This window comes from Gavialis gangeticus, unplaced genomic scaffold, assembly GCF_001723915.1.
Source record: "Gavialis gangeticus isolate Ggan-Ray unplaced genomic scaffold, GavGan_comp1, whole genome shotgun sequence".
Classification (NCBI taxonomy): Eukaryota; Metazoa; Chordata; order Crocodylia; family Gavialidae; genus Gavialis; species Gavialis gangeticus.
The window spans coordinates 49,385,405-49,412,887 of NW_017729004.1; the positions used below are offsets into that span (position 1 = coordinate 49,385,405).

The 27,483-nt window shown below is 40.9% G+C and overlaps 1 protein-coding gene across 1 annotated transcript in view; it reads left to right on the forward strand.

The window, feature by feature from the left end:
- ITGA8 (integrin subunit alpha 8) overlaps nt 1-27,483 on the forward strand; it is a 210,144-nt gene that overhangs the window by 106,992 nt on the left and 75,669 nt on the right. The window contains 4 exon segments of the mRNA XM_019508352.1: nt 4,704-4,796; nt 11,603-11,682; nt 16,399-16,479; nt 23,568-23,673. Of these exon segments, the coding sequence (XP_019363897.1) occupies nt 4,704-4,796; nt 11,603-11,682; nt 16,399-16,479; nt 23,568-23,673 (360 nt within the window).

A 27,483-nucleotide genomic window follows, 5' to 3' on the forward strand; every position in this document is an offset into this window, starting at 1 on the left:
TGACCCCAGTAAGGTGGTCATACAACCTCCTCTTAAAAACCCCCAGGGTGGGAGCCTGCACCACCTCACCTGGAAGCTGGTTCCAGACTCTAGCCGCCCTGATTCATCTTACTGTAGTTTGATGTAGGTCCTTCTGTTGCTTGCTCCTTGTTAATATGCTGATATAATTAATGTACTCAATGCATACATTAAAGGGGGAATCATGTTTATTTTATTTATAAATAGAGCTTCAGTATAATTTAAAGTAATATACAGTCCCTCTGATGACATTTTGCACAGAACTGACTTCTTAACATGTCTGGCTTCAAAAGAACTTTCAATGTGTGTACTTGTGACGTAAAGAAAATCTAAATCTCTTGATTTGTAATCTCTTTGAGGCGGGGGGGCATGGGTGAAATTCTGGTCCAATTAATTTTAATGGGGGTTTTACCATGGGTTTCAAAAGGGTCAGGATGTCATATGATGTCTTTATGAGTGTGGTATAATTGGGCTCTAATCCTGTTTGAGACATCTGGGCACCACAGTAATAGAAATGATCTGTTGCACAATAACTTAAGCCAATAGTTAAATAGGTTTGTGATGATGCCAGTTACCATCAGACCTCAGCACTCAAGGTCCCCAGTGGCACCTCACTATAGTAAAGATTGTAGCCATTTCTGAGTAGTGTTCCATATTGTCCTTATAACTGGCCTTCCTATAACAAGACAGAGATAATATTCTCCTCAATCAGATCCAATATTAGCTAGATTGAGGTCAGAATAGATCAAATATAAGCTAGATTGATCCTTTATGAATTGTATATACACTTTTAAAGAGGCTAAGAAGTGTTAAGGTTAAACTGATATCTATGGAAAGATTCTGTAGGATAATATTTAAAATTTGAATTATAGAGGAAAAATGACAAAAAAAAGAATATTGATCCAATCCTCAATGTATTTCTTACTTACTCTGCATGAAATGGATTAGAAAAAGTGATATGTATGCATTGTAACCGTCTTGTTTCAGAGCCTCAATTGCTTTTATATTGCAGTTTGTGTAGCCAAATCATATGATGTTTTGTACTGGCATAACTGCTGTACAAGGTGCAAAGTGCTGATTTAGACCTTCAGCAAAGACTAATGCCTGTATTTATCTTAGATATTAAAGTTATTTCTTGACTTCATAGCTACTTGATGAAATACAGTGCAATCAAATTTGCTGTTTTCAACTTGTATTGTGGTAGCATCTGGACCCCAGTCATGAATCAGGACTACATTACTAGATACTGGACATATGCAGAACAAAGACAGTTCCTGCCCCTAAGGGAGAACTGATACTGAATTGCACAAAGAGCAGGCCTCCAGCCCTACCACCCTGGAGAAGAATAGAATCCAATGTCTCATGAAGTGACAGAGGGAAATAAGTGATGTGATTTCTTTCTAGCTCCTGCTTGGGTATAGGCATAACAAATTCACTGCAGATTCTGACATGGCTGTTCAGGTAGGGAATAGTGGTGGTGTTACAGGTTAGAGTGAGGGCATTGGCTGCAACATGTATATGAGTGTTTTCTTTTATGAAATCTCCTGAAACAATAGACAAAACTATTAGTCCCCCACTTCCATGAGCAGCATACTGATACACCTACTTTAAAAGGGGGGAAAAACCCTGAGCTTTCCGGGCTTGCCTGTAAAATTTTCTTGGTGAAATCAATACAAGGTTGATAACTAGATGAGACATGATTTAATTGGAACTAAATTAAAAGCTCTCAGAACACAGACCAGGCCTTTCTTATGTATGGGTACATTGAGAAGCAGCTGCTGGCACTCAGTAAATTAAAAGCTTTATCCAGCCTCATCATCTGAGAAAAATGGCACATTATTGTGAAGGTAATTAAATAACTTTAAAGGTGGGAGGTGGGGTGAAGAAAAGATGCATTTTTGTACAGCAGTCCAGAATCTTTTATTACTCTGGTACCGATTTAGTAGTTCATTGCTGAGATAAGTAACGGCAATTCATATTTGTAAGCTGCCTGTGTTTTCCAGTTACAATATGCCCTAGGAGCAAATGTATTAATCAGTGGGGTTTTGCTGCTGTTTGAGATTGCCAAAAGGCCATGCTTTTCTATCAAAATATGAATTGCTACTCATGGAGAGGAAAAGGGTTCTGTGATTAAACCTTCTTAGTTACATGTCAAACTAGTGGAACTGGCAGTGCTGGATGTATGAATCTCTCTCATTTCCCTTGTTTCCCTCCTGCTGCCACTTTTCATTTTCTTATTCTATATTTAACCACCTCTAAAACGTGGCTGACCTTCCATCCCTGCATTGCACAAATCAGTTTTAGCATTGTCTGTATCATCAGCCATCTTAAATCTGAGGACAATGCCCCTAATTTTTCATGGATCACTAGACCTCAGTTGCAAAACACAACTTTTTGCTCATACTTTTTGGGAGGAAATGAGATAAGAAATAGTATATTTTATGTTGGAGGATAGTACATCCTCTATATAACAGTCTTAACCTATAAAATACTGAAGATTGGACTTTTATATAACATCTCTGGCTAATTTTCCAAAAGAAAGACTAAGCTGAATATTTTATGACTACAGATTTCCAAGCAAATTTTAGTACAATGTTAAGAGTAAATGAATATTTACTTCAATGTATCTATAGTACAAGAGTGTCTATTCTCAGTTTCAACCACCTTTTGAGAAATCCTTTAAAAAGCATAAAAAGAGTAGGTTAACCTACTTTCACAGCAAAGTAAACCAAATGAAAAGAAACTAATTGTAAACTCTAAGATTCCAACCCTCTCTCAAAGAATACCAGCTTTAATTTTCCTTTACTTCCTGCTGTCAAAAATACTGAGGAAATAGATGGGATTTGCAGCTAGGGGTGCAGGCAGCAGTTATGTTTGTCATGTGATTGACCCCCTGATAATGCTTTACAGCTTTGCCATGACACATGGGCATGGCTGCAGAGCGCTTTAAAACTGCTTTTAAAGCGTTTTTAACCACAAATTAACCCTCATCAAATGAGGGATCAAATGAAGGTGCTCCACTTTAGAGTGCCTTAGGGAACTTGTGTTCCCTAAGGTCAGTTTGTGGTGTGATTGGGGATGGGCTGATACAGCCCAGTCCCGCCCCCAGGGCTGTCAGCAGGAAGGGAGGGAGAAGAGCTGCAGGCGGGAGTTGCAACATTGCTAATAGGAAGAGATTGTTAAGTGAGCAGACACCACAATTAATGCTTTTTAGAACATCTACCACCTTTTCTGCTAATTTCAGCTAACAATAGACTCAGTCTGTCCACCCTGGCCTTCACCAGCCAGGAAGGACATGGGTTGAATTTATAGACTGTGGCCTGGAGATCTCCCAGCGCTTTCTTATAAAGAATCTGACCTGTCATGTGTTACTTAATTCATGGGAACTATGCAATGAAAACAATTAGACAGGCTCACAGCAATTCCAGATGCATCCTGATTTTTTTTTTTTTTTGAAGATACGTTATCTCTATTCATTTGTCTAATTTGTTTCTTTTATTAAAGATGCCAAAGAGGAAAGTGAAAAAGACTAGAGGGTTTTTTTTGCCTTGTTTTAGTCTGTACCTCTTTACTTCTACCATCATGTATCTGTTCCTTCCTCTGTGCACTCTACTTTGTATACAGAAAACCCAGTTAGAGGCAAGAGATAAAGGTTTGAAATGCTGAAAAAGAAAATTCAGCAGGAAAGCAGCAGGAACATTTTGTGTTTACTCCCCTCCAGAAAACAAGATGGGAGAGTATCTTAACTAGTTCTTAAATATTGTAAAGTGAGTTCTGAACAGTCTGAGGTAGTGGAAGGGGCACACACTTGGGATGCAGGCAATCTGGATTACTTCTCTACTTTAGCCACCAGCTTGCTGTCTGACCTTAGGCAAAAATCATTTTGTGCCTCCGTTTTCTCCAGCATTAAAACATAGAGCATAATACTCACATATTTACATCTGCTTGAAACGTCAGCATGACAAGTGCTATAGCTCTACAAAATTGTTCTCTAAAATGAACTGGCTGGGAAAGGGGACTGGGAAAGGGGAGCCCTAAGGCTCACTGCAAAACACAATCTGAGGTCAAAAATCCAACTTGAGGGTTTGTTTGTCAGGGAGATGTGCAATTTCAGAAATGGTTCCATGTGCTCTCTTGTGATGACTACAGGAAAGGTCTACCCTTTATGTAAGTAAAAATCTAGTTCCTTTGTTGTTAAATTGTAGACACAGTGAATATATACAGAAATAGCTAATACTCTAAGCACCCTTGCCATATATTAGGAAATATAACTCCAGAGCTGTCCCACAGTAACTTTCTCAGTCACCTGTGCCAGAAAAATACCATTTGTGTGAAATATGCATCGACCTGCATAGCTTTCTTTAATCCAGTTAATATTTCAGTTATTGTCTTTATAGGCATAATTCACTGCAGCAATTATGTAATGTGTTAGAAGAAATAAAATGATATCTCTGTGTGTCTTAAAATATTGGTTCATTTCCTTTCTTTTCTTTTCTTTCTTTTTTCCCTTTCTTCACAGTTAAACTACCTCCATGACTGACAGTAAACAATTACATATCCATGTAGAGCTCTGTACAGGTGTTTGAAGTACTAAATAAATTTCACAGTAAAAAAGGCGGCATTTTCCCAACAGGATACATTTTGCTCTGACCTTTGACCACTGGCGTGGTGTTCTTTTGTTACAGGCACTACGTGTATTAAGCTGTGATTACAAGATGGAAAACGAAACTAGAATGGTGGTTTGTGATCTTGGAAACCCCATGGTGGCTGGAACAAATGTAAGAGAAAACCAGATGCTTTTGCTGATGTTTATCTAATTGAATTTTAAGGGGAGCAAATGGAAAACTATTCCATTAGTGGAATATGTCCTGATAAGCAGGAACTAAAACAAATACTTTATCTTGACAGGAAATTGTTGATGTAATAAGATATAACTTTATGCTTCTAAAAGGCTAATAATGTGGTGTTTCAAAAAACTAATGACTTTAGAACCTGTTTCTGATTGATCTTTGGGGTAAATTGGACTAACACCATTAAAATGACTGGATTTGGAGGAATGCTCTGAAAGGAAAATCCTGGTCTGTAATATGCTAGATGTGTTCACATATTCCTTTTAATATTCCTATATAGTAAATGAAAGCCTCTTTGGTCTGATTCTGATTGCAACTACAGCAGTATAATATTATTCTTGCTAATTTATATCAGTGCAATTAGGTTGGATCAAACCCATTATCCCATAGATTTACCTTATTATTGCCCTAAAAGTTTTCTAAGGTGAAGAAATATTTATTTCTGTTTACATAAATGAGATACCAATAGTACTGCCTGCAAACAAGAATTGAGATGGCTATCGTGGTGTGATGCACTATTTTAATTTTTTCTCTACTGAACGGTTTGGCAAATGCATTAATCTAAAGCTCTTGACAGACTCTGATCTGTTGGTCATACTGTTCTACAGGATATGTGTACCTTCAGGTACCAGAGACATTGTATATGCATCTGTTCCCCTAGCCTTCCTGTCTTGTGTTTCCCTGATTGGAATGAGGATTTGTTATCCAGTAGCCTGTGTGGTATTTTTAGCATACTAGAGAACATGTCTAAGCTTCATTGGATGGTATTAGGAAATGCTGTTGCAAAAAGTCACCTTGCCCACCAACTCTGGCCAGCCTTTAAAAAATGAATGTAACCACTCTAATAATTGTCTGAGACCAAGTGATGTTAAGTGTACCCTAGTTGCATGCCTAGGCTGCTACTATAGATTTTGGCCACTCAGCACGCATAGACTGGGAGCAAATGAGTGGACTGCATTGCCTTCATAATGCTCCGTGACACCATTAACATATGAAGACATGCACTTAGTGTCACTGTAGTTAGTAATGCAGTTATTTTGAAAAGTACTCCAGCTGCAATCACTGAAGATGTGCTGAGTGGATCATGTGTGGCTCTTGCTTAAGTTTGGGTTTGGAGATCAGAAGTGTTGCCTATTCCACTCTCTCCATACTTCAACAGAACAGTTTGGAGGAAACTTGAGTGAACCTGGCAGTCATTTCTTTCCCTAAGAGCCTGGTCCCCTGCATCCCTCTGGAATTGCCCATTCGCACTATGGAATGTTAACAGAGCGCTTCTTAGCTACTGCTGCCCTCTTACTCCTTTACTGTTTATTCAAAGGTCTCCTTCTAGCTCTTGTCTCCCATATACTCCTGAACTCAAAATGCTAACCAAACCAAGGCTGGGGAAGATCCTGGCGTTTGTGCCTCTTCCCCATCTGTCCCACCAGTTCCACTGAATGTAAGCTTTTCTATAAACTTTACTTGGCCTGAGGCAGCAGGTACTCTAAACTGTAATGTCAAATTGAGTCATTCTCACATGGTAACAATCCCGGTTTCTTTCAGGATCATGTCCCCGTCGGAGATATATGTATTGTTATCAAACATTCCTAAGCAAAATGCCTCATTAAGATAGACGTCAGATTGAAATAGAAAACTGAACATTGAAGTTTATGAAACTACTTGTATACACTACACTAAAGTGTTCTCCATTTTCTCATAGCTAGTGAAGCCAGCTTTGGAAAGTTAAATTATATAAAGCCTTTAAAAAACAGACATCAAAACATCTAGAAATACCAAGTGAATTTCAGACTGCAAGTTCATCTCTGGAACTATTTCTTATGGAGGCCCAGGAAAGGTGAAAGGACTGGAATTCCTAGACCAGACCATTTGTGATGGCAAACAAAGTTAACACACTTCCAACAGAGAAATACCAGCCATTTCTACAAATCACATAAATCATGAGTGGCTGCTCTAATCTAACTCCAACTTTATAAAACAGTTCTGTTCTGGCAAGAGATCAGTTATTCTTAAAATATTCACTCATAAAGAGACTTTTTTGTGGAACTTGTTATATGGGGCAGCAAAGAGGGAACAGGAGCAGGTCATAATCAGACATTCCTTAAGCCCTTAACTATTAGGTCATTACAGAGACTGTTCAGTGCCCTGAACCTCCTTAGCTTTAAGACCAAGACCAACTTCTGAGGACTAGGCAAGAGATGTCAGTGAACTACCCAAGAGCATAATATTGCTGCAGTGAAACTCAAAACAGTCTACAGTTTCCTATCTTGAAAATGTTTTAATAACAGAATTGCAGGATTTCTGGCTCTGTGAATCCATGGCCATTTGCTATCCATGAAATGCCCTTGGCCTTTTTCATACAGCTAGCTGAACTACGTTAGGAAAAAAGAGAAAAAAAATCATAAAAAGTGTGGCCTAGAGCATAGCTATAGCATGAGATTACTATTACATAATAAATATACTTGCACTATTGCATAAGGCAACAGTTCAGGGATAGATTCAGATCAATTATTTAACTGAATAGTTTGTATAGTACACAGAGGTGCATCTACATGTGCATTAATGTGCTTTAGTTAATGTGTATTAAAACTAGTACCTCTGGGCTCCTATACACATGCAGGAAGGCTGCTTCAATACACTATAATTACAGAGCATTGAGTCTGCTGGAGCGTGGTAATTACTGTGCAACAGCAGACTCCAATGCCACATGTATCAGTGTCCCTGCGCTGAAAAAATGGTGGCAAAGGCACTTTAACTAAAGCCCATTTGATGAGCTTTAGTTAAAGTGCCCCCACTGCCATTTTTCAATGTGGGGACACTAGATACATGTGACATTCAGGGCACTTTAATTAGCGTGGCTCCAACAGCCATGCGAATTAAAGTGCCTCCTCCACTTCCCAGAGCACATCTATAAACACCCTCCATTGTGAGGTACTAGGAAAATGCACGTTAGCCTGTCTTAATGTACATTAACTAAAGAGCACAGGGCACCTATACATGAGTGCAGAGGCTGCTTCGACATGCTGGAACTCCAGCACATTGGAGCAGACTCACTCCAACAGTCTCATGCGTCTTGTATCAGCGCCCCATGCTTAAAAATGGTGGCGGGGACACTTGAACTAAAGCTTGTTGAATGAGCTTTAGTTCAAGCACCCTCACCACCTTTTTTAAGTGCAGTAACACTGATACACAAGACTAATGGTGCTTTAATTAGAGCAGTTCTCAAAGCCACTCTAAAGTGCTCCCCTACCCCACCCCTGGAGCACATGTAAAAGTGCCCACAGTTTTTAAGTGATGTTTAATGTACATTAGTCTACTTTAATGCACATTAACTAAAGAGCAGAGGGCACTTGCACACAAGCAGGGAGGCTGCTCCAATGTGCTGTAAATCCAGCACGTTGGAGTAGACTTGATTGAGTCTGCTGGAGTGTGGAAATTAACATGCTCCTGCAGCATCCAGCATCATGTGTATCAGTGTCCCAGCACTGAAAAATGGTGGCAAGCACTTTGAACTAAAGCTTGTCGAATGAGCTTTAATTCAAAGCACCTCACCGCCTGTTTTCAGCGTGGGGACACTGATACATATGATGCTTGGGCACTTTTAATTTGTGCAGCACACTAATTAAAGTGCCCCCACTCCCCCACCTCCCATAGCACATCTATAAATGCCCAGTTTTTTTTAATCCTACTACTTACTGGCAAAAGAGGCTCAGAATAGAACAAAGATTAGAAATGAATGGGGAGAAAGCTAGCTTCCTCTAAGAGCGTAGGTATTTTGCCTATTTTGTTTGTGCATACAGAATTCATTGTTAAAGAATGGCTGTCTTCCATATGTACTAAAATACACTTTTAAACAATAGAAGTTTTTGTGGGTTGAATGCAGGCAATGTAGCTTTAGAACTGTAGGGGATATGACATGGTACAATAATAAAATATGTTACAAAATAAACCACTTGGAAATTAAATGAAAACTGTTTTAAACTTATGCAAGTAAAGATTAATCTCCTGTAAAGTCTCCAAAAGGTCAAATAATTATTACAACAAATTCATCACTGACGTAAACAGGTACAAATCCTTGGGCCTCAGTGGAGTTTATGGCACTAGTCGCATATGTGAGCATCTTTGACCAATTATTGTTAATAGTGTCAAGGACTACTAGCCACAGGGAAGATATATGACCACACAGAGTCAACATCTGTAGCTCATTAGAGTCCTACAGTGCTGTTTCAAGGATTAAATCCCCTAAATAACAGATTAAGACAGCCTGACAGGGTCCCAATAGATCATCAGAACTGTAGTGCATGTCTGCTTCATTAGGTGAGAAAAGAACTGTATCCCTGCTTTGCTACATCTCTGTTCCATTAAAATTCAGAATTCATGTAACAAATTCACCATGCACATAACTAAACACAATAGCACAGATTCTGAATTCTTTACATGATTTTATTCTGTAGGAATTTTGCTCCATACATTTAAGTATTTCAGGATTGTTTTTAAATGTTTGAGAAGAAGCATGATATGTTATGTTGTTATGGTTGCATTTTGCTGCTAATGATAACTTAGGGTGCCTGTACATGAGAATGGAGGCTGCTCTGATGTGCTGTAATTATGATTAAGTGAGTCTGCCGGAGCGTGACAATTACCATGCTCCAGCAGGCTCCTGCATCTTATGTATCAGCCTCCTCGCACTTCAAAATGGTGGCATTGATCTAAAACTCATTGAACAAGCTTTACGTCAATACTCCTGCCACTATTTTTAAGTGCAGGGATGCTGATATGCAAGGTGTGGCAGTCCTTAAATTAGAGTGGCTTTCAGAGCCGCTCTAATTAAAATGCCACACCTCACCACCAGAGCATGTGTAAAAGTGCCTTTACGTGTAAAAGTGGTTCTTGGACTCAAGTAGCTTTTCAGCATCTGTTTATTTCAGGAATGGTATCGGCCCATCTTAGAAACTCCCCAAATGATTATATATTGGGCTGCTAAAATGTCTGAAAGATAAAGACTTGAAGTTTTAGCCTTTTTATGCTAATAATATGGCCTTGGCTATGAAAGGAGTGGTTGAAACTCTTGACCTGAAATATGGAACTCCAAACTCATTAGAACTCACTGATCCATTACTGCTAGTGAAGAAATAGAAGCAAAAGGAAAGTATCCCTGATAGTATTAGTACAAGATAGTTGTTCAAACATGACAAATAGTGAGTAACTGTAAGACTTAAAGGGAAAATGTGCTCCTCTAATTCATGATCCAAAAAACCCCCTTGTAGACTATTATGTACCTCTTACTAAAGAGATCACCCAAGAATGGAGAAGCAAGTAAGATAAGAAAGTGTCTCCCACTCTTTTTTTTTTAAGATAAGCAAAATAAAGTGAAAAAGAAGTTTAATCATCCCAGATTCTGGTTGAAAATGGAAGACTGATAGCCCAACTTTCCAATGACACTTGAAATTCTCAGGAGGATTCTACAAACCACACATTGTATGGAACACAAAAAGCATCCTGAACAGAGCAGAGCACGCCTAGTACATAACCAGGGAACGTATAGCAAGGCAGTGAATTTATGAAAGTGGTCTAAGAAGGATTCAGGGGACTTGAAAGGTTACCAGCTGAACACACATGTGCTAGTCTCAATTCAATTTCCATTAGCCTATATTCTTTGACCACAACATTTAAACTGAGATGGCTGTAACTAGCAGACTACATACAGCTTTGTTAACAGCCCTCTCTCGTGCTCTGACTTTGCCCTGACTGTGGTATCCCAGGCATTTAAGTGCATCCAGCATGGGGTTAGGAGACTCCCACCATACCTCACCATAAATCTCCAGATAATGCCCAAGGTACAGCTCACTCTTCAGAATCCTCTTGTCTTTCCTTCTGAGGAGAAGAGAGTGTACCAAAAGGGGACATCAGTCTGAAAAGACTTCTTAATTTCCTCTCTGCTACAGGCACAAGGGCCAGCAGTGAAATTCCAGCTTCCTGGCCTTTAACTGCAAGGAACAAACTGGCAGTTTCAGCATCCACTCTCTGCCACTGTGTGACCCAGGATACTGGGCAAGATGGACCTATGGTCTGACTCACAAAATGGCAATTCTTAAGTTCTTATGACAAACAAAACACTTGTACAAATTCCTATGCTGATTTCAAAGTTCCAGTCCTAGTAACTGAGCTATGTCTACCAGGTGCTGTAAGGAAGGTGAGCAAACCCTATGAAGCATCTGCCAATTTGACTTCAAATGGAGCAATACTTTCCTGACCTCTGAACAAGCAATCAGTCCTATCCACAACATCCAAAAACAAATGGGTCCTATGCTACAATGAAACTCAGGGAGGTTGGTTGAGGCAGCTAAAGGGAGCAAGACAGAGAGAAAGCTTTAAATTATTTTGGGGAGGGGAACAGAAACAAGAGACCATTTCCTTTCAGTTGGCCAGTAGAAAACTGCGAGCTTCTGGATGAGAAGGGCCCTGTTCCTTCATTTCCAGAAAAAGCCTCCATCCTTTCTCTATGTCTTTCACTATCCAATCAAGATTCCCATCTGGTGAGAAAAATGGCTGGCATTTATTTTAAATTACCTAAATTTCAGGCTTATCGGATCTCATATCATAATTTAAACTTTAATTAAACACTGTACAAATCATAAAATTGCAACCATAGACAGCACAGTTTTCACATTATTAGTCATGTCTTCAAGCCCTACCACCTTTTAATAATTGGTTATTTCATTTGTTCTTTTTCCTAGTTCTCTACAGGCATCCGATTTTCTGTTCAACATTTTGAAAATGCAGATTTCAGCATCAAGTTTGAACTTCAAGTAAAAAGGTTAGACATTTTACCAGAAGCATACTGATTAAAACTCTCTAAATATAGGTGTATGTAAACTAGTGCTTATAAGGTTTATTTTAAGTTGACAAGGACTGGTTATTCTATAGCACTTACTTTGCACCTGTCTTCTGGATTTCTCAAATGAGACCAGACAACCTCATTTCTTTGTAGTTAAATCAACTCCAAGAATAGTTTAAGTGTCCCATCAGAATTTAATTTAACTAGTTCTGGTTAGTGATTTTTATTGGTCTCCTCATATTTTACAGAATTCAAATTTGTTTCTTCATATCAGATTTGTTTAATTGAAGGCTGTAGTCCAGGTTGTGGAAACACTCAGAAGTAGGAGACAAAAAATGCATGCTTCTTTCTAACACACCAATCTAAGTAAATAGGAAGTCAACAGAGCAGATTAGAACAAAACGAAGAAAATATTTGTCCTGTAAATGGACTTTTTAAAACCATTTTTTTTTCAGAAAAGTTTTCTAAAACTTTTTGATTAGAAAAATAAAAATCTGCTTCCAGTGTGATCCCTGGGGATGAAAGATTTTTTTCTGTTTCTCTACTAGCCATGCCCACAAGGGTGGTGATCATGTGTATATGATGGAGGACCATCTGTTACTGTTTACTAGGTAGTGCTACTAGACTTATTGGTGCAATGGTGGCAGCACATGCCGTGTTTTTGTAGTGGCTGACAGAGCTCTTACTTCATCATGCTTATCAAGTCACTGCTCAGAGTTCTCCCTGCTCCACTCCCAGTGACTTGATTGCCAACATGTGGCCTTTAACAAACACCTTGATCACATTAACTACCATAAATAACACAGACACTTAAAATGTGTGAGATATTATTTCAAAATGTCATTTATCAAAGAAAAGGTGCAAAGCCAGTCATGAATACTGGGAAAGGGTGGAAAGGCACATGCAGGGCTTGATCTTCCTCAGCAGGTTTCAGTCCTCCCCCAGGGTTCTGGCACGGAGTGTAGGAACAATTTTAATTTGATGATGATGATTCTAGCACCCAACTTGTAGAGAGTATGAAGAGAATGTGATGAACAAATGTGTTTCTTTGCAGTCTTGGTCACATTCCCCTCCCACTACCCAGCACCACATACTGTTGCACGATCCCTATAAGGAGTGATATTCAGCAGCATCTTAACCTACACCCCTTTCCCAGCAGGGTTAGCTTCAATGAGAGTACTCAACCATATGTTACATATGTGGTCAGCATAAGACAAAGGAGTGACTCAAGCTATTATTACACAAAAAATGTAATAAGAACAAGGTGTTTCTTGTACAGCACATATATTGAAAGATATTCAGGAATTTAGAGAGTCGTTTGCTACAGAAGACGAACAGAAATTCGTAAGACACATGATCCAAAGCTGTAAGCACTGTAACTTAATTAATAACAATAAATAAGATTCCAAGTATAAAACATAAATCTTCATTGTACATATGTGGGGATTCTCTTTTCATATGACTATACTGGATAGAGTTTCTAAGTCTTTATGGGCAGGGAAGGTTTCTAAATTCTTTATATGTAGCAAGGTCAGGCTATAGAAAGAATTTGGCAGAAAGCTGCTACTTCAAAACAGACATGAATTCTTAGGGAATTGACAGATTATATTCCAAATAATGAATGTGATGCGTGCACCTACAGGAGAAGAAAACATAGAGATTATGGCTTGAAATTGAAAATGTCCAGCACTGTATTTGGAGATTGTTTTTGTGTTCTTGTAACAGAAGTAGGAAAGTTTATGTATGTTCTAAATTTAAGTCTACTTCATGAAAAATAAGGAAACAGGAAACCATATTGAACCTAGAGGAAATAATCAAGTATGGAAAGAAGTATAAACAGAAAGCATGTTTGACTTTGTGAATGTCAGCATGTTATACAGAGGAAGCTTCCATTAATTTCCTCCAAAACAGTATGTAAACAATAAATATTTCTACATACCAGTATTCAGAATCGTAGGTCACCCGGAGTAAACAGGGAAGTTTCTCTTACAGGAGATAACCAGTGATGCCTGGTTCTTTTTTTGAGAGAGAAGGATTTCTCAGGTGATACCTTTTATTGGATGAAATATGTAGGTTGAATAGACTTAGGCAAGTTTTCAAATACAAGACATTCTTCATCAGGTCTGACCAGAATGAGCCAGGCACAGCATAGTAAAAACCAGTAGTGGGTGGGGGCTAGAGAAATTCCCAGGGGTAGCTGATACGCAATTAGCAGAAGAAAAGAACTTGATTACTGGGAGAACAAAGTGTGTCAAAAGGGTGGAGTTTCATTCTCACTTTTCATGTTTGGAAAAAGTTCAGAAGTTGAGTAAAATATAATATACCATAACACCGATATCAATGTCCAGTCCTTGGTTCTTACTATTCAGCCAGCTTATAATTCTTTGTTCCCAAGTTTACCTTTTACAGGCGTTGGGTAGATTCCCTTTGAGCATGAGGATAGTGAGGTCAGAGAGGGAGTGGTTGGTTGTCCTGTGAGGAATAGTCTCCTAATGGTGCGAGTGTGTGTCTGTCCTTTGTATTTTTTCTTTGAGAATCCATTCTAGTGCATAGTTGCTGTACGGTTTCACCCACGTAGCTGCTGTGAGGAATTTTATTAGGAACATTTTCTGTATAGAGGTGTGTGGTGTATATAAGTATATAGACCCCTTTACTTAAAACATTAGTGAATAGATGCAATATCATGAGATGAAACATGACTCTTTAGAAAAAATTGAGTGCCCCAAATATTTATAACCAGTACTGATACTGTGTGATTGGTCTGACTGAACTCTATGAAGGTCCTGCCTTACTAAGAATTGGAATACATCTTATCCTAACAAATTATTGTTATAATCAGTTTTATATTGAAAAAAAAATCAAGCTTTAACTCTAGTTTCCTACCAGCTTTCCACAGCTGCAAATGAATGACAGTGGAGGACTAAATCCAAACTTAAACTGATATTTTAAAGGAAAAATGCCTATATTTACAAATAAATTCAAGCTGAACAGAGAACAGTTCACCTCTACCCTTTTTATAACCACCCTTTAGGTATTTGAAGATTGTTATCAAATTCCTCCTCAGCCATCTTTTCTCCAGACCAATTTACAAGGATGATATCAGTGATTCTTTGCCCTTTCCTAAAGTTGAATTGTTCTTGTATGAGTAAGGCTTCAACCAATTTACAGGAGAGAGTAAACCTGGAGAGGAGTGTAGCTCTTCATTCCAACATTTGTAATTTCTAAATTATATACAAATTTATGTATAGAGTTACCGTTGAAGTAAACCTGATTTACTTCATTTATTATAAAAATGTCAGAAATCCTAAGTATATATTATAAAATTGATTAGCTGGATGTAAAATTATATTTTACATGTCGTAGTTCTGTTGAGAAAAACACTGCTTTAAGATGATTGAAAATGTACATTTTAAAGCACATTATTATTCCTTTTTATTTATGTACACCTTGTTTCTTGCAATATTTTTGTAGTTTCTTAAAATTCTGTTGTCTGGATTTTCCTAACATCCCATGAATAGGGACCTACTGAAAATGTGATTTTGCGGATTTCATGAAATACAAATACAATTAAATTCAAGCTGCCCTAATTTAGGCATTTGGAATGAGAAAAGTCTGGACCAAAGCAGAATTACCCTATTACTCCTCAATAGTTTGCCACTGAGAATGCCAGCCTGTTCAAAATGTTTTTATTTAACTGATGCTACCCAGATGTGATAACAATAAACTAAGACAGTAATAGGATCTCAACTCTGCTGGGAAAGGGCTACTTAGGAACACTCATAAACTCAGCACCATCAGTCCCAGATGAAATAAATGCGAAGTTTCTAAATATTTATATTGAATATGCGTATGTGCTTGAGCCCACAGATGCTTCTCACTTGAAAGATTCTTGACTTCATGAATAGTCCTGCCAAAGTGAAAAGGGCTATTTAGACTAATTAGAGGTTTGTGGCTTTAACAGGACTATCTATTTAGTGATAGAAAAGCTGAAGACCATCTGATCTAAAATTGGGGGATCCATTTTTAATGGTGAGCAAGAACTAAGGAAGGAAAAGACGGTGGAACTAAAACCACTTCAGTTAGTGACTTTTTTTCCTAAGTGATGGTTTTATTCTTCAGTCACAAATTTAAAACACAATATACTGGAAGAAGAGACAGTTTTTAGCCTTGTCATGCTTGCGTGCATGAAACTGTCCCTTATTTCATTAGGATTCCCACATACAGGCAGATAGCTGGGTCAAGCCAAATAGTTTCTATAGTCTCACAATTTAGGTAAATAAAGATAACAAGATTTTCAAAGTGAAACCTGGTTTGGTTGTAATATTAACACACTCAATGAAGTCCATTAATATACAGTGCGAAAAGAAATACAAAATAACTTAGACTGAATAGAAACTCAGGATATAAAAATAAAGGTTATACTTTTCTTAGGTTACAGCAGGTTTTTGAGATTATATCTATATATCTACATAGTACATATACCTTATTATTTTATTATAGCTCTGTGTATATCAACACAACTATGCAATATAGCTACAATCAGTTTTTTTTCTCTGTTCTAAAATCAAAGATATCATATTTCTAGTACTATCCCTACCTGATTAGTATATGGTAGACACTGGGATTAATATAATAACCATGACTTGAGAGTTCAGTTAAATGACTGTTTTTAACTTGTGTACAAATTTGTTCTAGTTCTAACAAGGTTAACTCCAGCAGCAATTTGGTTAACCTTCAAATTAACATCAGTGCTGTGGCTCAAGTGCAGATCAGAGGGTAAGTTCTTTAACATTTCAATTCCTATTCATAATCAGTATAGACGTGTTTTCATTATTTTATCTATACTGTGTTATTTAGGGCCCAGTCCACCAAGGTCTTTCAAATATGGAACATTAACTGATTTCAGAGTGGGTACCACAAGTAGCTTTGTAGGATGGGAATTATAAAACTGGATCCAAGCAAGTAAAATAAACTGGTAGACATCTTTGTCCAAGCAGAGCCTCACCGAATTTCTTGGCACTCTCTGTATATGCACAATGTCATAGGCTTCCACACAGACCAGCCCTGTCTGCTGCATGTGGCAAGAGAGGTCAATCTGAGACCCAGAGGCCAGATTATAGGGATCCAAGGGCTGGATCCAGTCCACGGGTCATATGTTTGACACCCTTGAACTAAACAGGTCTTGAGTCTGACCTAGTTTGACAAGTCCTGTGTTTTATCTTCTCTCAGATAAAGGGAAAAGAGAAAGGCAGGACAACAGAGACGCACAGAGATCAGGCCCTAGGCCCCTGCATTGCTCCTGCCTGCTGGCCCTGCATACTAAGATTGGGCCCTTGGGCACTGTGCTGCTCTCGCCCAGTCCCATATTCCAGGATCATGGCCCCATGCTTCCCTTGCACCTTGAGATTGGGACCTAAGGCCCCACACTGCCCTCAGGCACTGGGATTGGATCCCATGTCACTCCCATGCACCTGAATTGGGCTTGAAGTCCCCTCACCACCCCCACGTGCTGGGACCAGGCTCAGAAGCCTTGCGCCATGCCCCACACACCCCCACATGCAAGGATAGGGCCCTGTATCACCCTGCACATCCAGTCCACTGCACAGGGGCATACTATCCAGCCCACAGGGCTCCCCGTGGGTCTGGAAGTTTGGGAGCAAGATGTTGTGCCACTGCTCCCCCTGGCAATTTGTCAGACCTTTGGAGAGTCCAATGGGCCAGATGACCTGACACCCAGACTGGATCTGGACCATGGGCTGGGGGGTTAAGCATCCCGGATATAATAAATATTGTGTTGTTATTACCATTTATGAACCTAGCACCAAAAATCATTCCAAGTATGCTATATAGATCATAGAGGGGATACAGACCCTGCTTAAAAAGCATAAAACCTAAGAATATCTATCTCAGAAGTTTCTATAGCATCTTTTACCTCACCTGGAGTACTGTGTCCAATTTTGGTCTCTACACTTCAAGAAAAATGTGGACAGATTGGAAGCTGTCCAGTAGAGAGCAACAAAAGTAATTAACTGCCTGGGGAATATGACTGATGAGGAAAAGCAAGAAGAATTAGGACTGTTTAGTCTGAAGAGAAGTCTGTCTGATAACAGTCTTCAAATATCTAAAAAGATTATTATCTTTATCTGTAGGGAACAGCAATAGGAGTAAAATCTCATAATTGCAGCAGAGGGAATTTATGCTGGAAATTAGAAAGAACTTTCTGCCTATGAGGGTTGTTAAGAATTGGAGCAGGCTACCTAGAAGCTGTGGCATCTCCATCCCTGGAAATTTTCAAGAGCAGGTCAGACAGACACTTGACTGGGCTAGTTTAGCCATGGATGATCCTGCCTTAAGCATGGGGGCCAGACCAAGTGAACTCTTGAGATCCCTTCTTGCTTAACTTTCCTATGATCCTATGCCTAAGTACTTCCCAGGTGAAGAAGATTAAAGGGAGACTAGGTACATTTGAAGGGAAAGTGAAGGAGAAACAACAAAACAGTAGTTACTGTTAAATGTGCTTAATTTATAAAAAGAAAAGTTTGTTCTTAATGTAAAGAATTATAATTAATTTTACATAATGTCATGACATTATGAGAGTTAGGAACAAGGATTATTGGGAAGAAAACTAGTATTTGTGAAAAGTTTTGGTGGGGGCAAGGACTAAAACAAAGAATTAAACCAGTTCTATGAATTGCTCAGTAAATATAATCCCCAAAATAAGTGAAACCTGGCAGAGAAGTGCCATGAGGGTGGGATGTAATGTTTCGGTCTGATGCCAGTAACAGTGTGAGCCAGGGAAGTAAGTGAGACTGAGGCATTTTTTTTTAATTATCGCTGAGACGGAAACAATCATGGATACATTCTGACATCACAACTGGCTCATGACCCTGCTGTTTTGAGGTCAGGAATTGTTGGACTATTAGTGTGCTTTGTGTTTCTCAGTGACTTTCTGGATAGTTGCCTAGTCCATTCCATAACCTCTCTGGATAGCCTGTTTCAGTGCTTTAATCTCTCTTACAGTGAGAAAACTCTTCCTAATATCTAACCTAAATGTCCTCTCCTGAAGTCTGAGACCATTGTTTCTAGTCCCGTGCCCTGCAGCCACAGAGAACAGTTCACCTCCACCCTTTTTATAACCACCCTTTAGGTATTTGAAGATTGTTATCATCTTTTCTCCAGACCAATTTACAAGCATGATAATCAGTGATTCTTTGCCCTTTCCTAAAGTTAAATTGTTCTTGTATGAATAAAGCTTCAACCAATTTACAGGAGAGAGTAAACCTGGAGGGGAGTGTAGCTCTTCATTCCAACATTTGTGATTTCTAAATTATATACAAATTCATGTAGAAAGTTACTGTTGAAGTGAACCTGATTTGCTTCATTTATTACAAAAGTGTCAGAAATCCTATGTATATGTTGTAAAATTGATTGGCTGGATGCTAAAATTATATTTTACATGTCGTAGTTCTGTTGAGAAAAATACTGAGTTAAGACGATTGAAAATGCACATTTTAAAGCATATTGTTACTCCTTTCATTTATGTACACCTTGTTTCTTGCAATATTTTTGTAGTTTCTTAAAATTCTGTTGTCTGGATTTTCCTAACTTCCCATAAATAGGGACCTACTGAAAATGTGATGTTGTGGATTTTGTGAAATCAGCATTGCCTGCAAAATTGGGCAGTGCCTGTGAAATCTGCAGGTGGGGAGAGCAGGAGGGAGGAGAAAACTTAATGAAAAGAAAATGCTGGCTCCCCAGAGGGAGCCAGCAGTCCTCAGGCTGCTACGGTAGCATGCCAAGGTGGGGAAGTGGGGGGAAGGGTCTTTCTGCTTAAGGGACTGTGGGCAAGATAGCTGGCACCCTATCCCTCACCACTGATTGGCTGCAAGGCCTGACTGTCATTTGGACCTGCCTCTCTCCATGAATCAGTGGCATGGCAGGCAACCCTCACAGCCAATCAGCGGTGTGGGGCCCATGAGGGCCACTTAGCCAATCAGAGGCATGGGGAGGGCCACCACACTCTGCCCGTGAAATAGCTGTCTGGCTCTGCATTCTGCTCATTAAATGGAGGGTGCGGGAAGCCACTCCAAATTCAGTAGGTCCCCACCCATAAAATGAAACAAGTTCCCCAATCTCCAAAGTAGCATTAAAATGGAGATCTTTATTGGAATAAAAGTCACAGTGAAATTTAACAGATTAGGCCATGCGCTTAATTTAAAATGCTGTCACTTTTCTTTTTTTATATACTTATTTATAATCCTTATTTGTTGGCTTTTATTCATTCTATCTGGTACCTTTTTATAATTCAAGAAAGTATTTTAGCAGTATAGTTAAGACTTCCCTTAACACAGACTTTCCCAACAGCTCCAGATTCCTTCCAGTTGCTCTTATCCAAGATCTCTTTATATGTTCTGAATTTGGGAACCAATATTCTGCAGGAAAAAGTTTTCTTAAACATTTGGTTCTATATGACATTAGAATGGGACACTGAACCCTTTTTTTCTTCCAGAGACATTTGAAAAATCAGCATTTGTACCAACAGCATTCAATCTTAGTTGTATTCCTTGAGGAAAAAACTGTAATTTCAATAATGTTTAGACTGAAGGGAAAGCTAATTTTAACATCAAAGGTTGGAAGGCCATGATCATTATGTTATGTTTTTAAATAAACATTTTCCTGAGTGAAATATTCATTTGTAATTTTAGGTTTTTTAATAATTAACTTTTGGCTTGAAACACCAACTTCCAGTTCTGGCCAGGACCACATTGAAACTCCATGCCTTTTCTCAGTGCTACAGAATTTTGAAATCAGTACAGAGTTTTTTTTAACAATATCGCAGTAAGAGTTGACCAATAACAAAAGGATAATACTTTATCTGATTATTATTTTAACAAAGCAACTTACTTCCAACACAGCATTGTTTCCAGATGTTCTGGCCAGAAGTCATCTGCCAGGCTAGAAAAAAATATTATTCTGTGATTGCTCAAGATCTCAACAGCTAAACAGGATTAAACTTCATGATTTGAATGGGAAACCTCCAAGGAACTTACAGGTGCTGCAGGAAATAGTGTTTGTAATATAGATAGGAATTTTAAGACTGCTACTCAGTGTTTTTTCTTTGGAGGAAGGGATGGAGAGAGAGAACAAGAAAACAGAAATATTTATCATATATATATATATTTTTTAAGAGAAATTCTAATTTATTTTGAAGCTGGAAGGACAGGAAGATAGTTTCAGCACAATATTCTTGTTCTGTGTCCTTGTCATTTTCATGTCTTTTTATTTTTTGGATACTATAATATTTTGGATATTTTTCTAAAATTGTCACTGTGTTCGTGAATCAAAAAAAAACAAAGGTAGTCAAGTGCTTAGGACACTATCCAGGGGTTTTGGGAGCCCTAGATTCAGTTCCTTGTTCCAGTGAACTTAGGGACTTAGTGAATTTAGGAAAGTCACTTTGGATGACATTCACAAAGAAGTTAGATGCATCAGTTTTGACCATTTCTGCAGCTAAAACTTAGGTGACTCACTCAGGAAGTGAAATTCACAAATACAAGTGAGCCGCCTCAATTCACTATACTTTAATTGGGGAGTTAGGCACTTATGAATGGGATATACAATGTTCAGTAAGTTGAGTAGGGGAACACCCAAGCCAGTTGATAGGAAACACCAAAAGAAGACCAAAACTCCACCTTTCTTTGTTTTAGGCACCAGGTGAGACTGAGATTTGCAACCTGAACTCTTGCCTGGATTTAAGGCCTTGTTGTATGGTAATTTTGGGCAGCTCCTGGAGCTCTTAGCTCCTGGATTGTTCACACCTGAGCACCTTAATGTGGCTTAAAGCACTCATTACGCAACACAGTTATTCCAGTCCAGGGCAGGATTATCTCTTGATTTGGACTACTCAGCTCCTGTTCCATTAAGGTGTGGCCACTCGCCACAGATGTGTCCCTCAAATTGAAGGTGTGACTGCTTCAAAGCACTAAGCCATTAATATTTGTGCAGCTGACAACAAAAGGTGTAACAAGGCCCTTAAACAACTAAATCATTCCTTCATGTTCAGGCGACTGGCTCACTTCTTTCTTTTAACAGCTGGATGAAGGTGCAGAAAGGAATGCAAAGTTTATTGGGCTAAACAAAGAGCCCAGACAAACAGGGGCACAACTCCTTAGACCACTAAGAAAGAGTGCTCTTTCCTGAGAAGAGAGAGTCCTGGGTTCCTGTCCCTGCTCCCAATGCTCTTTATGCATTTTCCTTTAAAGTTTTTGATCTGATGCATGAACAATGTTTCTGTGAATCACTCCCTTTATATATAGGTGTCCAAATTAGCTGAATATGAGCCAACAGCATGCCCTTGTTGCGAAGAAGGCTAACAGCGTACTGGGCTATATTAGTAGAAGAATTGCCAACAGATCAAGAGAAGTGATTATTCCCTTCTATTTGCTATTGGTGAGGCTGTATCTGGAGTACTGTGTTCAGTTTTGGGGCCCCCACTACAGAAAGGATGTGGATAAATTGGAGAGAGTCCAGTGGCAGGCAGCAAAAATGGTTAGGGGACTGGGGCACATGACATTTGAGGACAGACTGAGGGAACTGGGCTTATTTAGTTTAGAGCAGGGGTTGTCTTTGAAAGGTTCCAGGCGATACGCGGGGGCGGGCAGTGTTGGACACTGCCACCCCACACTGCTGCCTCACAGGAGCAGGGCTAGGGCAAGAGCAGGGCCGCACAGAGGCTGTGCTGCCACCACTTGTCACCCCCTTGCTCTGTGTCCGACAGCTTCCCCCCGCCCGCCCCTCCCTCCATGTCTGGCCACTCATCATTCCTCCCCCCTCCGGGGGCATACACTTATTAAAAAGGGGGCCACCAGGGGTACGCTTATTAAAAAAGTTTTAAAACCTGGTCTAGAGAGGAGAAGACTGAGGGGGGATTTAATAGCAGCCTTCAACTACCTGAAGGGTGGTTCCAAAGAGGATGAAGCTAGACTGTTCTCAGTGGTGGCACATAACAGAACAAGGAGCAATGGGTTCAAGCTATAGCCAGGGAAGTCTAGGTTAAATATTAGGAAAAACTTTCTCAAACATTGGAACAGGTTACCCAGAGAAGTTGTAGAATCTCCATCCTTGGATGTTTTTAAGACCCAGCTGGACAAAGCCTTGGATATATTTGGGGACAGTTCTGCTTTGAGCAGGCAATTGGACTATATGACCTCCTGAGATCCCTTCCAACCCTAATTTTCTATGATTCTATTATTTTAAATTCTTCCTAAATGTCATTTTATCTACCTGGATTCCTATCTTGCCCATGGTCTCTCTATGCCTCAGTTCTTCTTGTATAAGAACTGAACACTCTGCTACATCCCCTAAGGTTTAGTACCTAGGAGATTGTAAGGCATTCATACATACAGCAAGAGGCAAACAAAGAAGTGCCTAGGATAGATTTTTTTAAAAATGCTTCAAAAGGAGGAAATTCAAGTGTCAGATAATTTCTACATGCTCTGGGTTGAGCAAAAAACCCTCGAGTTTTATGTAAACCACTAACCAAAACTTTTACCACCTTGATGCATATGATTTAAATACTTAGGCATATAATATTTTTCCATCAAAATCAACAAGGGATCAACCCCTTCTCAAGAACAGTCTCTCTTTCAAGTGAAAGCTGAAAAAGAAGTTGCGACCATTTGAATCCACTGAAGATTCTGTGGTACTTCTTGAAAAAATTGCCCTATTTACTGAGTCCAGTTCAGCAAACAGTCTGTAAATCAAAGTTCTTTGTAGTTTCCAGTGGATAAATTAGTCTTAATTTTGTCTAAAGATAATACATGTGAAACTGTGGCTCTTTTAACCTTTCTCTCTATATATTACAGAGTGTCTAATCCTCCACAAATTGTTTTGCCACTTCACAACTGGGAACCTAAAGATGAACCTACCAAAGAAGATGACCTTGGCCCTTTGGTAGAACACATATATGAGGTATAAATTGCAAGGATGTAGATTCTCACAAGACCTGATTCTACTGCCACTGAAATCCCTGGGAATTAGATCCTCAGTCTGAGAGGAGATACAGGTCATCAGTCTGAGAGGTGGCAGTGGTTGGGGCAGACAGACCCGAGCTGTGGTCCCCTGGGGGCAGAGGGGGCAGGGAGGGGGGAATAACCCCTCCCTCCCTGCCCCCTCTGGCTCAGGGGCCTTGCTGGCTGGTGTCTGGCTGTGCCCCCACCACTTTGGCAGTAGGCCTGTGCAAGTTGGGCATGCTAGGGGGGAGGGACAAGCTGCAATCAGATCTGGACAGGTTACAGAGGTGGGCAGATGAGAATAGGATGGGTTTCAACACTGACACGTGCAAGGTATTGCACCTGGGGAGGAAGAACTAGCAGCACACCTACAGGCTGGGGAACTCCCCTCTCGCCAGCACAGAGGCAGAAAAGGATCTTGGAGTCATTATTGACTCAAAGATGAACATGGGCCACCAATGCGGGGATGTAGTCAGTAAGGCTAACCGCACCTTGCCATGCATCCACAGATGCATGACGAGCAGGTCCAAGGAGGTGATCCTCCCCCTCTATGCATATTTGGTCAGGCCCCAGTTGGACTACTGCATCCAGTTGTGGGCACTGCACTTCAGGAAGGATGTGGCCAGCACCGAGAGAGTCCAGAGGAGGGCCACTTGCATGATCAGGGGGCAGCAGGGCAGGCCCTACAAGCAGAGGCTATGGGATCTGAACTGTTCAGCCTCCACAAGAGAAGGCTGAGAGGGGATCTGGTGGCATCTATAAACTGGCCAAGGGAGACCAGCAGGCAATGGGAGAGTCCCCGTTCCCCTGAGCACTACTGGAAGTAACAAGGAACAATGGCCATAAGCTGACAGAGAGCAGATTCAGGCTGGATATCAGGAGGTGCTACTTCACAGTCAAGGCGGCTAGGATCTGGAACCAACTTCCAAGGGAAGTGATCCTCACTCCTATCCTGGGGGTCTTTAAGAGAAGGCTAGACAGACACCTTGCCGGGGTCATTTGACCCCAGTACTCTCTCCTGCCATGGCAGGGGGTCGGGCTTGATGATCGGCTTAGGTCCCTTCCGACCCTACCAACTATGAAACTATGAAACATAAGCTTGAGGGCTGGAAACAGACCTTACACATAAACCGGTTTAAGTGATCAGAAACTGGTTTAAACCTGTAACAGAACATAAGTTCAATGCACATAAGTCAGTTTCAAAATGGCCAAAACTTTTAAGATAAACCTGGTTGAATGTAGTATCAAACTGAACTGATTTGGGTCAAACCGGTTTATGGAACTTCTGTCCCAGACCTCTTCCTGGTTTAAGTTCAATCGGAATCCTCCAGCATCCTGGCATGTTCTCTGAGATGTGCTTTCTGTTTCAGCAGAGCAGGGCTGGCGCCACCTCTCTGCTCCCCAGCCAAAGCGGAGACAGGCAGGGGTGGGGTCCTGGCCAGAAGCCGGCCCTGGAAAGGAGCAGGAAAGAGATTTGATTCCCACACCCCACCTCCCCTATCCCACCAGCACCAACATGCATTTCTCCACTGGCTGCTCCAGTGGTGGGGGCATGGCCAGGCCCTGGCAGTAGCCTGGACTGAACTGGCCAGGGAGGGATTTAATTCTCCACTCCCTGTCCCACCAGCACGGACGTGAGTCAGGGTTCACTGGGCACTGCCCCCTCGCTGCTGCAGCGGTGGGGGCACGGCCAGATGCTGGCTGGCAGGGCCCCTTAGCCAAGGTGGCAGGGAGCAGGGTTGTATTCCCCTCTCTCCAGTGTCCAGTAGAGGAGGCAGGAGAAGGCTTATTCTGCCACTTTCCCCATGCACAGAGCAATCGGTGGCAGCAGTTGGGGCAGACAGACCCCAGCTTCAGTCCCCTGGGGGTAGATGGGGCAGGGAAGGGGGAATTACCCCTCCCTTCCTGCCCCCTCTGCCTCAGAGGCCCTGCTGGCTGGTGTCTGGCTGTGCCCCCACCACTGCGGCAGTAGGCCTGTGTGAGTCGGCAGCGATCCGATCCAGCTTTGGATCCGGCCACTTCAGATGGCCGCAATATGATCTGGAGCTCTGGACCAGGTTTCTGCCTCGATCTGGCCAAAGCGGCTCTGACGCTTTAGAGCTGCTTCGGAGATCCGGCCATATAATGGGGAATCAATGAAATATCTATAACTTTGTTTTTCTTGTCTGATTTGGATGAAACTTGCGGGGAAAGTAGCCTTTGCTGAGAGCATGAAACCTGCCAGGTTTCAAGAATATTGGTGCAGGGGTTTGGGGGAACTGTACCCCAAGTTCTTGAAAGCCAAACTCATGTCACGGCTATGTGTGACACCACAGGGAGGTGAAAGCTGCAGGTGTGATAGCTCTTACTGAGGCCACAAAGCCTGCCAAGTTTCAAGGAGAAGGATTTCATAGATTTTATAGACATTAGGGCTGGAAGGGACCTTGGAAGATCATTGACTCCAGCCTCCTGCCCGAGGGGCAGGAAGTCAGCTGGGGTCATAGGATCCCAGCAAGATAAGCATCCAAATTTCTCTTGAAGGAGTTCAATGTAGGTGCTTGAACCACCTCCAGTGGCAGGCTGTTCCAGACGGTGGGGTCTCGGACAGTAAAGAAATTCTTCCTTATGTCCAGCCTGAAATGGTCTTGCAGGAATTTAGAACCATTTGACCACATCACTCCCTTGGGGCGCTCTGGTGAACAAACTTCCCCCCAGATACTGGTGGTCACCTGTGATAAACTTATAGGTGGCCATCAGGTCACCCCTGAGCCTGTGCTTTTCCAGACTCAAGAGCCCCTTAGCTCTCAGGCTGGCATCATAAGGTCTGTTCTCCTGACCGCTGATCATGCGCGCGGCTCTTCTCTGGACTTTCTCAAGATTCTCCACATCCTTTTTGAATTGTGGAGCCCAAAACTGGGCTCAGTACTCCAGCTGCAGCCTCACCAAGGCTGAGTACAAGGGGAGAATGATGTCTTGGGATTTGCTTGAGAAGCATCTATGGATGCAAGCCAGCATTTTGATCACTTTACTAGCCACAGGATCTCATTAAGGGCTCATGTTCATCTTGTGGTCAATGATGACCCCCAAGTCTCTTTCTTCCATAGTGCTAGCCAGCATAATACTGCCGAGCCTATAAGGATGCCGCAGGTTTTTCCTTCCAAGGTGCAGAACCTTGCATTTTTCGGTGTTAAACACCATCAGGTTCTCATCCACCCATTTGCTGAGCCTGTCCAGGTCAGCCTGGATCACCCTCCTGTCCTCAGGTGTGGATGCTTTACCCCAAAGTTTGGTTTCATCGATGAACTTGGCCAGTCCGCTTCTGACTCCAATGTCCACAATTATTACTGAAGATGTTGAACAATCTGGCTCTGACTTCTGTCAATTACCACCCTCTGCATCCAACCACAGAGCTAATTTCCCAGCCAGTGGATTGTGGTGGACCCAAGGCCACAGTTGGCCAGTTTCTCTGAGAGGTACTCGTGGGATACCAAATCGAAGCCTTTTTTGAAGTCAAGATACATGACCTAAATCTCTTCTCCATTGTCCAGGTGATAGGACACCTGGTCATAAAAGGAAATGACATTGGTCAAGCAAGACCTACCCGCAACAAACCCGTGCTGGCTATCCCTCAGGATGTTTGCGTCAGCCAGTCCATTAAGGATGGCCTCTTTAATAAACTTTTCTAAGATCTTCCCCGGGAAAGAGGTCAGGCTGATTGGCCTGTAGTTTGCCAGATCCACTTTCCTCCCTTTCTTGAAGATAGGCACCACATTGGCCTTCTTCCAGTCTT